Source organism: Salmo salar, chromosome 01 (genome assembly GCF_965601325.2).
Source record: "Salmo salar chromosome 01, fSalSal1, whole genome shotgun sequence".
In the NCBI taxonomy this organism is placed as follows: domain Eukaryota; kingdom Metazoa; phylum Chordata; class Actinopteri; order Salmoniformes; family Salmonidae; genus Salmo; species Salmo salar.
Genome location: NC_138291.1, coordinates 104,429,346 through 104,443,133, shown reverse-complemented (window position 1 = coordinate 104,443,133; position 13,788 = coordinate 104,429,346). Strand labels below are relative to the sequence as shown.

Sequence of the window (13,788 nt, the reverse complement as noted above, 5' to 3'; positions counted from 1 at the left end):
TTGGACTGTTCGGACGCTGCAGACAGAAGTTGGACTGTTCGGACGCTGCAGACAGAAGTTGGACTGTTCGGACGCTGCAGACAGAAGTTGGACTGTTCGGACGCTGCAGACAGAAGTTGGACTGTTCGGACGCTGCAGACAGAAGTTGGACTGTTCGGACGCTGCAGACAGAAGTTGGACTGTTCAGAGGCTGCAGACAGAAGTTGGACTGTTCAGAGGCTGCAGACAGAAGTTGGACTGTTCGGACGCTGCAGACAGAAGTTGGACTGTTCGGACGCTGCATACAGAAGTTGGACTGTTCGGACGCTGCAGACAGAAGTTGGACTGTTCGGACGCTGCAGACAGAAGTTGGACTGTTCGGACGCTGCAGACAGAAGTTGGACGGTTCGGACGCTGCAGACAGAAGTTGGACTGTTCGGACGCTGCAGACAGAAGTTGGACTGTTCGGACGCTGCAGACAGAAGTTGGACTGTTCGGACGCTGCAGACAGAAGTTGGACTGTTCAGACGCTACAGACAGAAGTTGGACTGTTCGGACTCCCACCACTCTACGCCGTCCTCTCCTCCCTCCCACCACTCTACGCCGTCCTCTCCTCCCTCCCACCACTCTACGCCGTCCTCTCCTCCCTCCCACCACTCTACGCCGTCCTCTCCTCCCTCCCACCACTCTACGCCGTCCTCTCCTCCCTCCCACCACTCTACGCCGTCCTCTCCTCCCTCCCACCACTCTACGCCGTCCTCTCCTCCCTCCCACCACTCTACGCCGTCCTCTCCTCCCTCCCACCACTCTACGCCGTCCTCTCCTCCCTCCCACCACTCTACGCCGTCCTCTCCTCCCTCCCACCACTTTACGCCGTCCTCTCCTCCCTCCCACCACTCTACGCCGTCTTCTCCTCCCTCCCACCACTCTACGCCGTCTTCTCCTCCCTCCCACCACTCTGTCCTCTCCTCTGTCCTCTCCTCCCCCCTCCCTCCACTCTGTCCTCTCCTTCCCCCCTACCTCCCTCCACTCTGTCCTCTCCTTCCCCCCTACCTCCCTCCACTCTGTCCTCTCCATCCCCCCTACCTCTCTCCACTCTGTCCTCTCCTTCCCCCCTACCTCTCTCCACTCTGTCCTCTCCTTCCCCCCTACCTCCCTCCACTCTGTCCTCTCCTTCCCCCCTACCTTTCTCCACTCTGTCCTCTCCTTCCCCCCTACCTCTCTCCACTCTGTCCTCTCCTTCCCCCCTACCTCCCTCCACTCTGTCCTCTCCTTTCCCCCTACCTCTCTCCACTCTGTCCTCTCCTCCCCCCCTCCCTCCACTCTGTCCTCCCTCCTTACCTCCACTCTATACTGTCCTCCCTCCCCCCACTCTGTCCTCTCCTCTCCTCCCTCCATCCTCTCCTCCCTCCACTCTGTATGCAGGGTGAGATCTGATGCTTCCACGTACTGTAAGCTAAGTACCTTGAGATAGAACTGACAAATCTGAGTAGAACTGCTGTACCATACACAAGACAAGATATATCCAGGCCATTTAGCCATTAAATCAATTACATTCCTGATAGGATCCAAATCTACATTTAAGACAAACTACTTCTGCATTATATAAGACCCTATAAATTCAACTCTTCCTTTGAGTGCATTTTTCATCCAAATCTTTGACAGCAACACAGAAAATCATATTAGTGGCGTCTACGACTCAGTCTAGAGGACAAAGTCAAGTAACGCATAGTGGGCAGGTGAATTGAAGTGCATGCTGGGATTTACATGCACAGTGTTGTACCTTGTCTGTCAAAGAGAATGTTCTGATGACATTATGCGACTGATGGAAGTAGATTTTCTGATTGGGTAGGGTCTGGGCTGAGAAAACTAACAGCTCATGATCAAGTAGGCTAACTGAGAGTATTACTGCCTAGGTAGGCTAACTGAGATTAATACAGAGAGTATTACTGCCTAGGTAGGCTAACAGAGTATTACTGTCTAGGTAGGCTAACTGAGATTAATACAGATAGTATTACTGCCTAGATAGGCTAACTGAGATTAATACAGATAGTATTATTGCCTAGGTAGGCTATCTGTATTAATCTCAGTTAGCCTATCTAGGCAGTAATACTATCTGTATTAATCTCAGTTAGCCTACCTAGGCAATAATACTAACTGAGATTAATACAGATAGTATTACTGCCTAGGTAGGCTAACAGAGTATTACTGTCTAGGTAGGCTAACTGAGATTAAAACAGATCGTATTACTGCCTTGGTAGGCTAACTGAGATTAATACAGAGAGTATTATTGCCTAGGTAGGCTAACTGAGATTAATACAGATAGTATTACTGCCTAGGTAGGCTAACTGAGAGTATTACTGTCTAGGTAATACTGTCTAGGTAGACTAACTGAGAGTATTACTGTCTAGGTAGGCTAACTGAGATTAATACAGATCGTATTACTGCCTTGGTAGGCTAACTGAGATTAATACAGAGAGTATTACTGTCTAGGTAGGCTAACTGAGATTAATACAGATAGTATTACTGCCTAGCTAGGCTAACAGATTAATACAGAGAGTATTTCTGCCTAGCTAGGCTAACTGAGATTAATACAGATAGTATTACTGCCTAGGTAGGCTAACTGAGATTAATACAGATAGTATTACTGCCTAGGTAGGCTAACAGATTAATACAGAGAGTATTACTGCCTAGGTAGGCTAACAGATTAATACAGATAGTATTACTGCCTAGGTAGGCTAACAGATTAATACAGAGAGTATTACTGCCTAGGTAGGCTAACAGATTAATACAGAGAGTATTACTGCCAAGGTAGGCTAACAGATTAATACAGATAGTATTACTGCCTAGGTAGGCTAACAGATTAATACAGATAGTATTACTGCCTAGGTAGGCTAACTAAGGTTAATACAGAGAGTATTAATGTCAGTGTTATTGACCAGGCAACCAGAGACACAAATAAATCCAACCATTCATTATTCAATATGAAGAAGGTGGGGATCCTCTGTCCCTTACAGCTTAATGGCTAGTTTCCCGGACACAGATTAATCCTAGACCTGGACAAAAACATCTATTCCAATGGAGATTCTCACTCCATACCAAATCACTCTCTACCAATCAGGAATTAGTTGATTTGTTCAAACTATTAAAGTCACAATGGGTACAAACATAAGTCAATGGTAAATATTTGACTTTAAACAAAAGGTTTAGCAAACTGATTTTTTTTGTTGCTGGTACTGTGCCTTGATAAATATGCCTATATGAATACAAATAGTACCCTACTCACAGTAATAAGCATACAGCACAGTGTCTTCGATTTGGCCTCGTGTCTCATTGTGTTCTGCCCACTCCTGTATTGAGAAGAAATAGGACATTGATTAGAATAAAGACAACAGACTACACAACATCTGAACAGATTAAAACACTAAACAGACTTTACACAACAACATCTGAACAGATTAAAACACTAAACAGACTTTACACAACATCTGAACAGATTAAAACACTAAACAGACTTTACACAACAACATCTGAACAGATTAAAACACTAAACAGACTTTACACAACATCTGAACAGATTAAAACACTAAACAGACTTTACACAACAACATCTGAACAGATTAAAACACTAAACAGACTTTACACAACAACATCTGAACAGATTAAAACACTAAACAGACTTTTCACAACATCTGAACAGATTAAAACACTAAACAGACTTTACACAACATCTGAACAGATTAAAACACTAAACAGACTTTACACAACAACATCTGAACAGATTAAAACACTAAACAGACCTTCACAACAACATTGATTGCAAAGCTATTTATGAAGGCGTCACAAACTAAAAATACAGCTAAACATTAGTGTATAACTCCATAATCCTAGATTCTCAGAGATTTCTGAGATATAGGTCATATTAAACTATAAATGCCAGGCTAGGACTATGATGAAACGGCCACAGGGCTATTTGCCAGGCTAGGACTGTGATGAAAACGGCCACAGGGCTATTTGCCAGGCTAGGACTATAATGAAACGGCCACAGGGCTATTTGCCAGGCTAGGACTATGATGAAACGGCCACAGGGCTATTTGCCAGGCTAGGACTGTGATGAAAACGGCCACAGGGCTATTTGCCAGAATAGGACTATAATGAAACGGCCACAGGGCTATTTGCCAGGCTAGGACTGTGATGAAAACGGCCACAGGGCTATTTGCCAGGCTAGGACTAGGATGAAACGGCCACAGGGCTATTTGCCAGGCTAGGACTGTGATGAAACGGCCACAGGGCTATTTGCCAGGCTAGGATGAAACGGCCACAGGGCTATTTGCCAGGCTAGGATGAAACGGCCACAGGGCTATTTGCCAGGCTAGGATGAAACGGCCACAGGGCTATTTGCCAGGCTGGGACTATGATGAAACGGCCACAGGGCTATTTGCCAGGCTAGGATGAAACGGCCACAGGGCTATTTGCCAGGCTAGGACTATGATGAAACGGCCACAGGGCTATTTGTTTTATGGAAAAAGAAAGAGATCTTGATTCATTGATAAGGATATCATGGAGAGAAGTTATAAAATATGATTCACATACCAGCGGTAGTGCCTATATGATGACATTATCCCTGGTATAATGTTAATCATCAGTCTTTCTACTTTATTCATCAATAATTAACCATTTCTGCTCTCTTCGTTTTACATAAAACATATGGCTATTGCATCATTGTCCTTGCTTTCATGGTAGGGGGTTAGGTATTTCAGCAGTATCTGTATATTCGACTGGATTTATTTATTTAGTCACTTACGTAGCAGAGATTCTAAGACGTGACTTTACACAGGTTATGATAAAACGGTCACAGGGCTATTTTGTTGAAGCACCTTTATCAGCGATTACAGCCTTAGGTCTTCTTGGGTATGACGCTACAAGCTTGGCACACAAGTATTTGGGGAGTTTCTCCCATTCTTCTCTGCAGATCCTCTCAAGCTCTGTCAGGTTAGATGGGGATCGTCGCTGCACAGCTATTTTCAGGTCTCTCCAGAGATGTTCAGAGATTTGTCCAACGCCACTCCTGTGTTGTCTTGGCTGTGTGCTTAGGGTCGTTGTCCTGTTGGAAGGTGAACCTTCGCCTTCCAAAATGCTCAGGATCTCCCCAGTCAGCATTTTTTCATCAAGGATCTCTCTGTACTTTGCTCCGTTCATCTTTCCCTCGATCCTGACTACTCTCCCAGTCCCTGCCGCTGAAAAAGATCCCCACAGCATGATGTTGTCACCACCATGCTTCACCGTAGGGATGGTGCCAGGTTTCCTCCAGACGTGACGCTTGGCATTCAGGCCAAATCTTGGTTTCATCAGACCAGAGAATCTTATTTCTCATGGTCTGAGAGTCATTTGGGTGCCTTTTGGCAAACTCCAAATGGGCTGTCATGTGCCTTTTACTAAGGAATGGCTTCCGTCTGGCCACTCTACCATAAAGGCCTTTATGATGGAGTGATGGAGAGATGGTTGTCCTTCTGGAAGGTTCTCCCATCTCCACAGAGTCACCCTGGAGCTCTGTCAGAGTGACCATCGGGTTCTTGGTCACCTCCCTGACCAAGGCCCTTCTCCCCCGATTGCTCAATTTGGCCGGGGGGCCAGCTCTAGGAATATTCTTGGTGGTTCCAAACCTCTTCCATTAAAGAATGATGGAGGCCACTGTGTTCTTGTTCTTCAATGCTGTAGACATGTTTTGGTACCCTTCCCCAGACCTGTGCCTCGACATAATCCTGTCTCTGAGCTCTACGGACAATTGCTTCGACCTCATGGCTTGTTTTTTTTGTTGTGGTTTTTGTACTGTCAGTCATTAACATAATCTCGTCAAGGTAGAGTAGACCACTGGTACTGTCAGTCATAAACATAATATATTTAAGGTAGACTAGACCACTGGTACTGTCAGTCATAAACATAATATATTTAAGGTAGACTAGACCACTGGTACTGTCAGTCATAAACAATCTATTTAAGGTAGAGTAGACCACTGGTACTGTCAGTTATTAGCATAATCTATTTAAGGCAGAGTAGACCACTGGTACTGTCAGTTATTAGCATAATCTATTTAAGGTAGACTAGACCACTGGTAGTCAGTTATTAGCATAATCTATTTAAGGTAGAGTAGACCACTGGTAGTCAGTTATTAGCATAATATCTTTAAGGTAGACTAGACCACTGGTAGTCAGTTATTAGCATAATCTATTTAAGGTAGACTAGACCACTGGTAGTCAGTTATTACAGTCATTAACAGAATATCTTTAAGGTAGAGTAGACCACTGGTAGTCAGTTATTACAGTCATTAACAGAATATCTTTAAGGTAGAGCAGACCACTGGTAGTCAGTTATTACAGTCGTTAACATAATATCATTAAGGTAGAGTAGACCACTGGTAGTCAGTTATTACAGTCATTAACATAATATCTTTAAGGTAGAGTAGACCACTGGTAGTCAGTTATTAGTCATTAACATAATATCTTTAAGGTAGAGCAGACCACCGGTAGTCAGTTATTAGTCATTAACATAATCTCTTTAAGGTAGAGCAGACCACTGGTAGTCAGTTATTAGTCATTAACATAATATCTTTAAGGTAGAGTAGTCCACTGGTAGTCAGTTATTAGTCATTAACATAATCTCTTTAAGGTAGAGTAGACCACTGGTAGTCAGTTATTACAGTCATTAACATAATATCTTTAAGGTAGAGCAGACCACTGGTAGTTAGTTATTAGTCATTAACATAATATCTTTAAGGTAGAGTAGACCACTGGTAGTCAGTTATTAGTCATTAACATAATATCTTTAAGGTAGAGCAGACCACCGGTAGTCAGTTATTAGTCATTAACATAATATCTTTAAGGTAGAGCAGACCACTGGTAGTCAGTTATTACAGTCATTAACATAATATATTTAAGGTAGAGTAGACCACTGGTAGTCAGTTATTACAGTCATTAACATAATATATTTAAGGTAGAGCAGACCACTGGTAGTCAGTTATTAGTCATTAACATAATATCTTTAAGGTAGAGTAGACCACTGGTAGTCAGTTATTACAGTCATTAACATAATATCTTTAAGGTAGAGCAGACCACTGGTAGTCAGTTATTACAGTCATTAACATAATCTCTTTAAGGTAGAGCAGACCACTGGTAGTCAGTTATTAGTCATTAACAGAATATCTTTAAGGTAGAGTAGACCACTGGTAGTCAGTTATTAGTCATTAACATAATATCTTTAAGGTAGAGCAGACCACTGGTAGTCAGTTATTACAGTCATTAACAGAATATCTTTAAGGTAGACTAGACCACTGGTACTGTCAGTCATAAACAATCTATTTAAGGTAGAGTAGACCACTGGTACTGTCAGTTATTAGCATAATCTATTTAAGGTAGACTAGACCACTGGTAGTCAGTTATTAGCATAATCTATTTAAGGTAGAGTAGACCACTGGTAGTCAGTTATTAGCATAATATCTTTAAGGTAGAGCAGACAACTGGTAGTCAGTTATTACAGTCATTAACATAATATCTTTAAGGTAGAGCAGACCACTGGTAGTTAGTTATTAGTCATTAACATAATATCTTTAAGGTAGAGCAGACCACCGGTAGTCAGTTATTAGTCATTAACATAATATCTTTAAGGTAGAGCAGACCACTGGTAGTTAGTTATTAGTCATTAACATAATATCTTTAAGGTAGAGCAGACCACCGGTAGTCAGTTATTAGTCATTAACATAATATCTTTAAGGTAGAGCAGACCACTGGTAGTCAGTTATTACAGTCATTAACATAATATATTTAAGGTAGACTAGACCACTGGTAGTCAGTTATTACAGTCATTAACAGAATATCTTTAAGGTAGAGTAGACCACTGGTAGTCAGTTATTAGTCATTAACATAATATCTTTAAGGTAGAGCAGACCACTGGTAGTCAGTTATTACAGTCATTAACATAATATATTTAAGGTAGAGTAGACCACTGGTAGTCAGTTATTACAGTCATTAACATAATATCTTTAAGGTAGAGCAGACCACCAGTAGTCAGTTATTAGTCATTAACATAATATCTTTAAGGTAGAGTAGACCACTGGTAGTCAGTTATTACAGTCATTAACATAATATCTTTAAGGTAGAGTAGACCACTGGTAGTCAGTTATTACAGTCATTAACATAATATATTTAAGGTAGAGCAGACCACTGGTAGTCAGTTATTACAGTCATTAACAGAATATCTTTAAGGTAGAGTAGACCACTTGTAGTCAGTTATTAGCATAATCTATTTAAGGTAGAGTAGACCACTGGTAGTCAGTTATTAGCATAATCTATTTAAGGTAGAGCAGACCACTGGTAGTCAGTTATTACAGTCATTAACATAATATATTTAAGGTAGAGTAGACCACTGGTAGTCAGTTATTAGTCATTAACATAATATATTTAAGGTAGAGCAGACCACTGGTAGTCAGTTATTAGTCATTAACATAATATATTTAAGGTAGAGTAGACCACTGGTAGTCAGTTATTAGTCATTAACATAATATATTTAAGGTAGAGCAGACCACTGGTAGTCAGTTATTAGTCATTAACATAATATATTTAAGGTAGAGCAGACCACTGGTAGTCAGTTATTAGTCATTAACATAATATCTTTAAGGTAGACTAGACCACTGGTAGTCAGTTATTAGTCATTAACATATTATCTTTAAGGTAGAGTAGACCACTGGTAGTCAGTTATTAGTCATTAACATAATATATTTAAGGTAGAGCAGACCACTGGTAGTCAGTTATTAGTCATTAACATAATATCTTTAAGGTAGACTAGACCACTGGTAGTCAGTTATTAGTCATTAACATAATCTCTTTAAGGTAGAGTAGACCACTGGTAGTCAGTTATTACAGTCATTAACATAATATCTTTAAGGTAGAGTAGACCACTGGTAGTCAGTTATTAGTCATTAACATAATATCTTTAAGGTAGAGCAGACCACTGGTAGTCAGTTATTAGTCATTAACATATTATCTTTAAGGTAGAGTAGACCACTGGTAGTCAGTTATTAGTCATTAACATAATATCTTTAAGGTAGAGTAGACCACTGGTAGTCAGTTATTAGTCATTAACATAATATCTTTAAGGTAGAGCAAACCACTGGTAGTCAGTTATTAGTCACAGAATATCTTTAAGGTAGAGTAGACCACTGGTAGTCAGTTATTACAGTCATTAACATAATATCTTTAAGGTAGAGCAGACCACTGGTAGTCAGTTATTACAGTCATTAACATAATATCTTTAAGGTAGAGTAGACCACTGGTAGTCAGTTATTAGTCACAGAATATCTTTAAGGTAGAGCAGACCACTTGTAGTCAGTTATTAGCATAATCTATTTAAGGTAGAGCAGACCACTGGTAGTCAGTTATTACAGTCATTAACATAATCTCTTTAAGGTAGAGCAGACCACTGGTAGTCAGTTATTAGTCATTAACATAATATCTTTAAGGTAGAGCAGACCACTGGTAGTCAGTTATTAGTCATTAACATAATATCTTTAAGGTAGAGCAGACCACCGGTAGTCAGTTATTAGTCATTAACATAATATCTTTAAGGTAGAGCAGACCACTGGTAGTCAGTTATTAGTCATTAACATAATATCTTTAAGGTAGAGTAGACCACTGGTAGTCAGTTATTACAGTCATTAACATAATATCTTTAAGGTAGAGTAGACCACTGGTAGTCAGTTATTAGTCATTAACATAATATCTTTAAGGTAGAGCAGACCACTGGTAGTCAGTTATTAGTCATTAACATAATATCTTTAAGGTAGAGCAGACCACTGGTAGTCAGTTATTAGTCATTAACATAATATTTTTAAGGTAGAGTAGACCACTGGTAGTCAGTTATTACAGTCATTAACATAATATCTTTAAGGTAGAGTAGACCACTGGTAGTCAGTTATTAGTCATTAACATAATATTTTTAAGGTAGAGCAGACCACTGGTAGTCAGTTATTACAGTCATTAACATAATATATTTAAGGTAGAGCAGACCACTGGTAGTCAGTTATTACAGTCATTAACAGAATATCTTTAAGGTAGAGTAGACCACTGGTACTGTAATAAACCCTGGTTCATGAATGGAGGCCTCTTTGTGCTGCTGTGTATCGTTCTAGTCTGGTCCCTGATCTGTTCATGCTTTTGCCTACTCCATTGTCAAGCTAAACATGTTTGGCATGACAGTTCCATTAGGAGTTGTCAGGAGAACAGAAACAGACCGTCTCTCAGGCTAGTATCGTTCACAAGCATGTCATGCTTGAATCATCAAGGATATTTGACTAGCGTAATCATCAAATATCACCTCTTTGCAGACAAATTCCTTGGTCTCTGACAATGAGTTGAAAACTAAGGACTGGTTTCCCAGACTAAAGATTATCCATCAAGCATGCTTTTTAGCCCAGGAGTAGGCCTAATGGCTTGTTATGTTTAAAATGGACAACAACATGAGCTACAATTATAAGCTGCTATATCAATGAACTCAAATTGTCTTAAATGACATAGGCCTAAGTCTCAGGGCTTATGAAGCAGCTGAATACATACCTTGTAAGTACCGTTAGGGTGCTTCATGTAAGACACTAGGAATATATCCACTGGAAGAAGTGCAGAGGTTATCAGTGCAATGGCCAATGCGCATATTGCAGTGATGGTTGAGATGACCTCACTCTCTTGGCGGCTCTGGTACTTCCTGATGTAGACCCAACTGAAGGACAGGATCACCTGTGGATGGAAAAACAATGGTTAGAGTTATCACGTAAAATATCAAAACCTTATTAGGTCGCATCAGCTGTGAGAACATCAGAGTGTTTACAGTTCATTGTTATTGTAATGACTCTTAGCTCAGTAGGCTCATTATGATATCCCACTTCTGACACCAATGCAGCCAGCAACGACACTCAGATGTTTCCATTTACAATATTCACAAATTAAATCTCACCACTACAAATGAATTACTTTGCAAAAGTGTTGTTGAAAACTTGTTTAAATTGCCAGTCGCATCAACCCTTTTCACGCAGACCGTTATCAAATCAAATCAATTTATAAATCCCTTTTTACATCAGCAGATGTCAAAGTGCTATACAGAAACCCAGCCTAAAACCCCAAACAGAAAGCAATGCAGATGTAGAGGCACAGCGGCTAGGAAAAACTCCCTAGCAAGGCAGGAACCTAGGAAGAAACATAGAGAGGAACCAGGCTCTGAGGTGTGGCCAGTCCTCTTCTGGCTGTGCTGGGTGGAGATTTTAAGAGTACGTGGCCATTAAGGCCAGATTGCACTAATAAAGCCCTTTTTTATTTCAATGAAGACCCATCCATTGATAGATGGAATTTGATCATCCAATCCTTTTCAATGTAAAATTAAAAGGGACAGCAGAGATGGGGTTGTTGTTGTGTGATGATGGCTTGTCAACTCGTTAGAAAGAGCAGCACAGTCACAGGCTTGCATCCCAAATGGCACCCTATTCCCCATTGGGCTCTGGTCAAATGCAGTGCACTATGGGCCCTAGTCAAAAATAATGCACTACATATAGAACAGGGTGTTATTTGGGACACACATAGGGAACAGGGTGTTATTTGGGGGGGACACACATAGGAAACAGGGGGTTATTTGGGGGGGACACACATAGGGAACAGGGTGTTATTTGGGGGGGGACACACATAGGGAACAGGGTGTTATTTGGGGGGGGGGGACACACATAGGGAACAGGGTGTTATGTGGGGGGGGACACACACATAGGGAACAGGGTGTTATTTGGGGGGGGACACACATAGGGAACAGGGTGTTATTTGGGGGGGGACACACATAGGGAACAGGGTGTTATTTTGGGGGGGGGACACACACATAGGGAACAGGGTGTTATTTGGGGGACACACACATAGGGAACAGGGTGTTATTTGGGGGGACACACACATAGGGAACAGGGTGTTATTTGGGGGGACACACATAGGGAACAGGGTGTTATTTGGGGGGGACACACATAGGGAACAGGGTGTTATTTTGGACACACACACATAGGGAACGGGGTGCTATTTGGGACACACACACACACATAGGGAACAGGGTGTTATTTGGGACACACACACACACATAGGGAACGGGGTGTTATTTGGGACACACACACACACATAAGGAACAGGGTGTTATTTGGGACACACGCACACATAGGGAACGGGGTGCTATTTGGGACACACACACATAGGGAACAGGGTGTTATTTGGGGAGGGGGGTAACACATAGGGAACAGGGTGTTATTTGGGGGGGGTAACACATAGGGAACAGGGTGTTTTTTGGGGGGGTAACACATAGGGAACAGGGTGTTTTTTGGGGGGGGGTAACACAAAGGGAACAGGGTGTTATTTGGGGGGTAACACATAGGGAACAGGGTGTTATTTGGGGGGGGGGGGGGTAACACATAGGGAACAGGGTGTTATTTGGGGGACACACACAATGGTGCTGGAGCTCCAGAATCACAAGGTCGTATTCCAGGGACACATGTTGCCTAGTCCTAAACTGTGAGGACACTGCTAAAGCCCATTGGCTGCTCAGATCCTGAAGGGATGACATCCAGAGACCGGATCAATTAACACTAGCCCATGTCTGCGTGTTTTGCCAGGTAATGACACAAGCTTTGCATCTAAACTAAGACCCATTGAGAGGATTGCGTTGCATAATAAATAGAGAGGGGGAGCAAATCAGAGACCAATCTGGTGTTTCAGCGTGTTAGCTTAAAGAAAACAAAAACAAGTTCCTCTAAGCTATATTGGCTATTATAATCACTAGCTAGGTACAAAGCCTTCCTGACTGATATGAAAACGGAAATTACTGTAGCAGGCAGGCTCAGCAGCGCCTCTGTAAATGTAGCTGTCTGCAGTCATGTGACATTGTGTAGGCTAACTAGCCAACTAACTAACAATTGATAATGTATGTAGTTAGTTAGCTAAAGTATTCTTTACAAATAAAGGAGGAGAAGTCTACTTAAAGTTAAACTTTGACATTTAACTTAGAAGCAGGCATAATCCAATAGCTACCTGTTAGCAACTAGCTAACTCCATGCAAACTACTGTATACTAGCTATCATTGCTTGGTAAAACTGATAGATACGAACATGACAACAACAATTATTCACTATTACACTGTAAACGAATTAATTAGCTACAACAGTTAGATATTTATATGGTATTAGCGAAGCTATTAGAGGCAGGTTAGCTAGACAGCTACAACGTTAGCTAACTAAGCCATGACAGCTGTCAAACTAGCTAACGTTAGCTAGCTAGATTGCTAGCTACGTAAAGCTGTAGCGAACTGAGCGTGACAAAGACAACTGTGGCCAAAGGAAAGTCATCCAGTACATATACAGGGTAATATTTCGAGATTCTGCAGCAACTTGAGTGTGCTTACCAAAAATACAAGGGCGAAAATAGACCACCCGAGAGCAGACTCAGATAGCAACGACTGGTCCGCCATCTTCACTTCCTGCAACAAACCCGGACCATGTGCTTCTATTGACATCACCGAAGGGGCGATACAGTGGATACAACGTTGCCAACAGAGAGACAGACCACATCAGACAGCTAGATAGATACACGACAATGATCATGTGGTAGAGTAGACCTACTGTTGAGTCGGCCTTCTTTAAATTAGCTTGTTGGATCAATCTTTTGGATGTTTCCTCCCCAGCTCAGACAGGCAAAAAACAACACTGACCTATTTTGCAAAACATGAGTGCAATGAATGTTCCAGTTTTGTGGT

At 41.6% G+C, this 13,788-nt stretch overlaps 1 protein-coding gene across 3 annotated transcripts in view; it reads right to left on the bottom strand.

Moving 5' to 3' along the window:
- LOC106593427 (lysosomal cobalamin transport escort protein LMBD1) overlaps window positions 1–13,565 on the bottom strand; it is a 204,605-nt gene extending 191,040 nt beyond the window's left edge. For all 3 annotated transcript variants that reach the window (XM_045687124.2, XM_045687128.2, XM_045687126.2), the window contains exons 1-3: window positions 13,438–13,565; window positions 10,584–10,760; window positions 3,266–3,329 (exon numbers count right to left, since the gene is read on the bottom strand). In XM_045687124.2, coding sequence (XP_045543080.1) covers window positions 3,266–3,329; window positions 10,584–10,760; window positions 13,438–13,548 — 352 coding nt within the window. In that variant the 5' untranslated portion in view covers window positions 13,549–13,565. The remainder of the gene's footprint in view (window positions 1–3,265; window positions 3,330–10,583; window positions 10,761–13,437) is intronic.
- Between the last annotated feature and the right edge of the window lie 223 nt (window positions 13,566–13,788).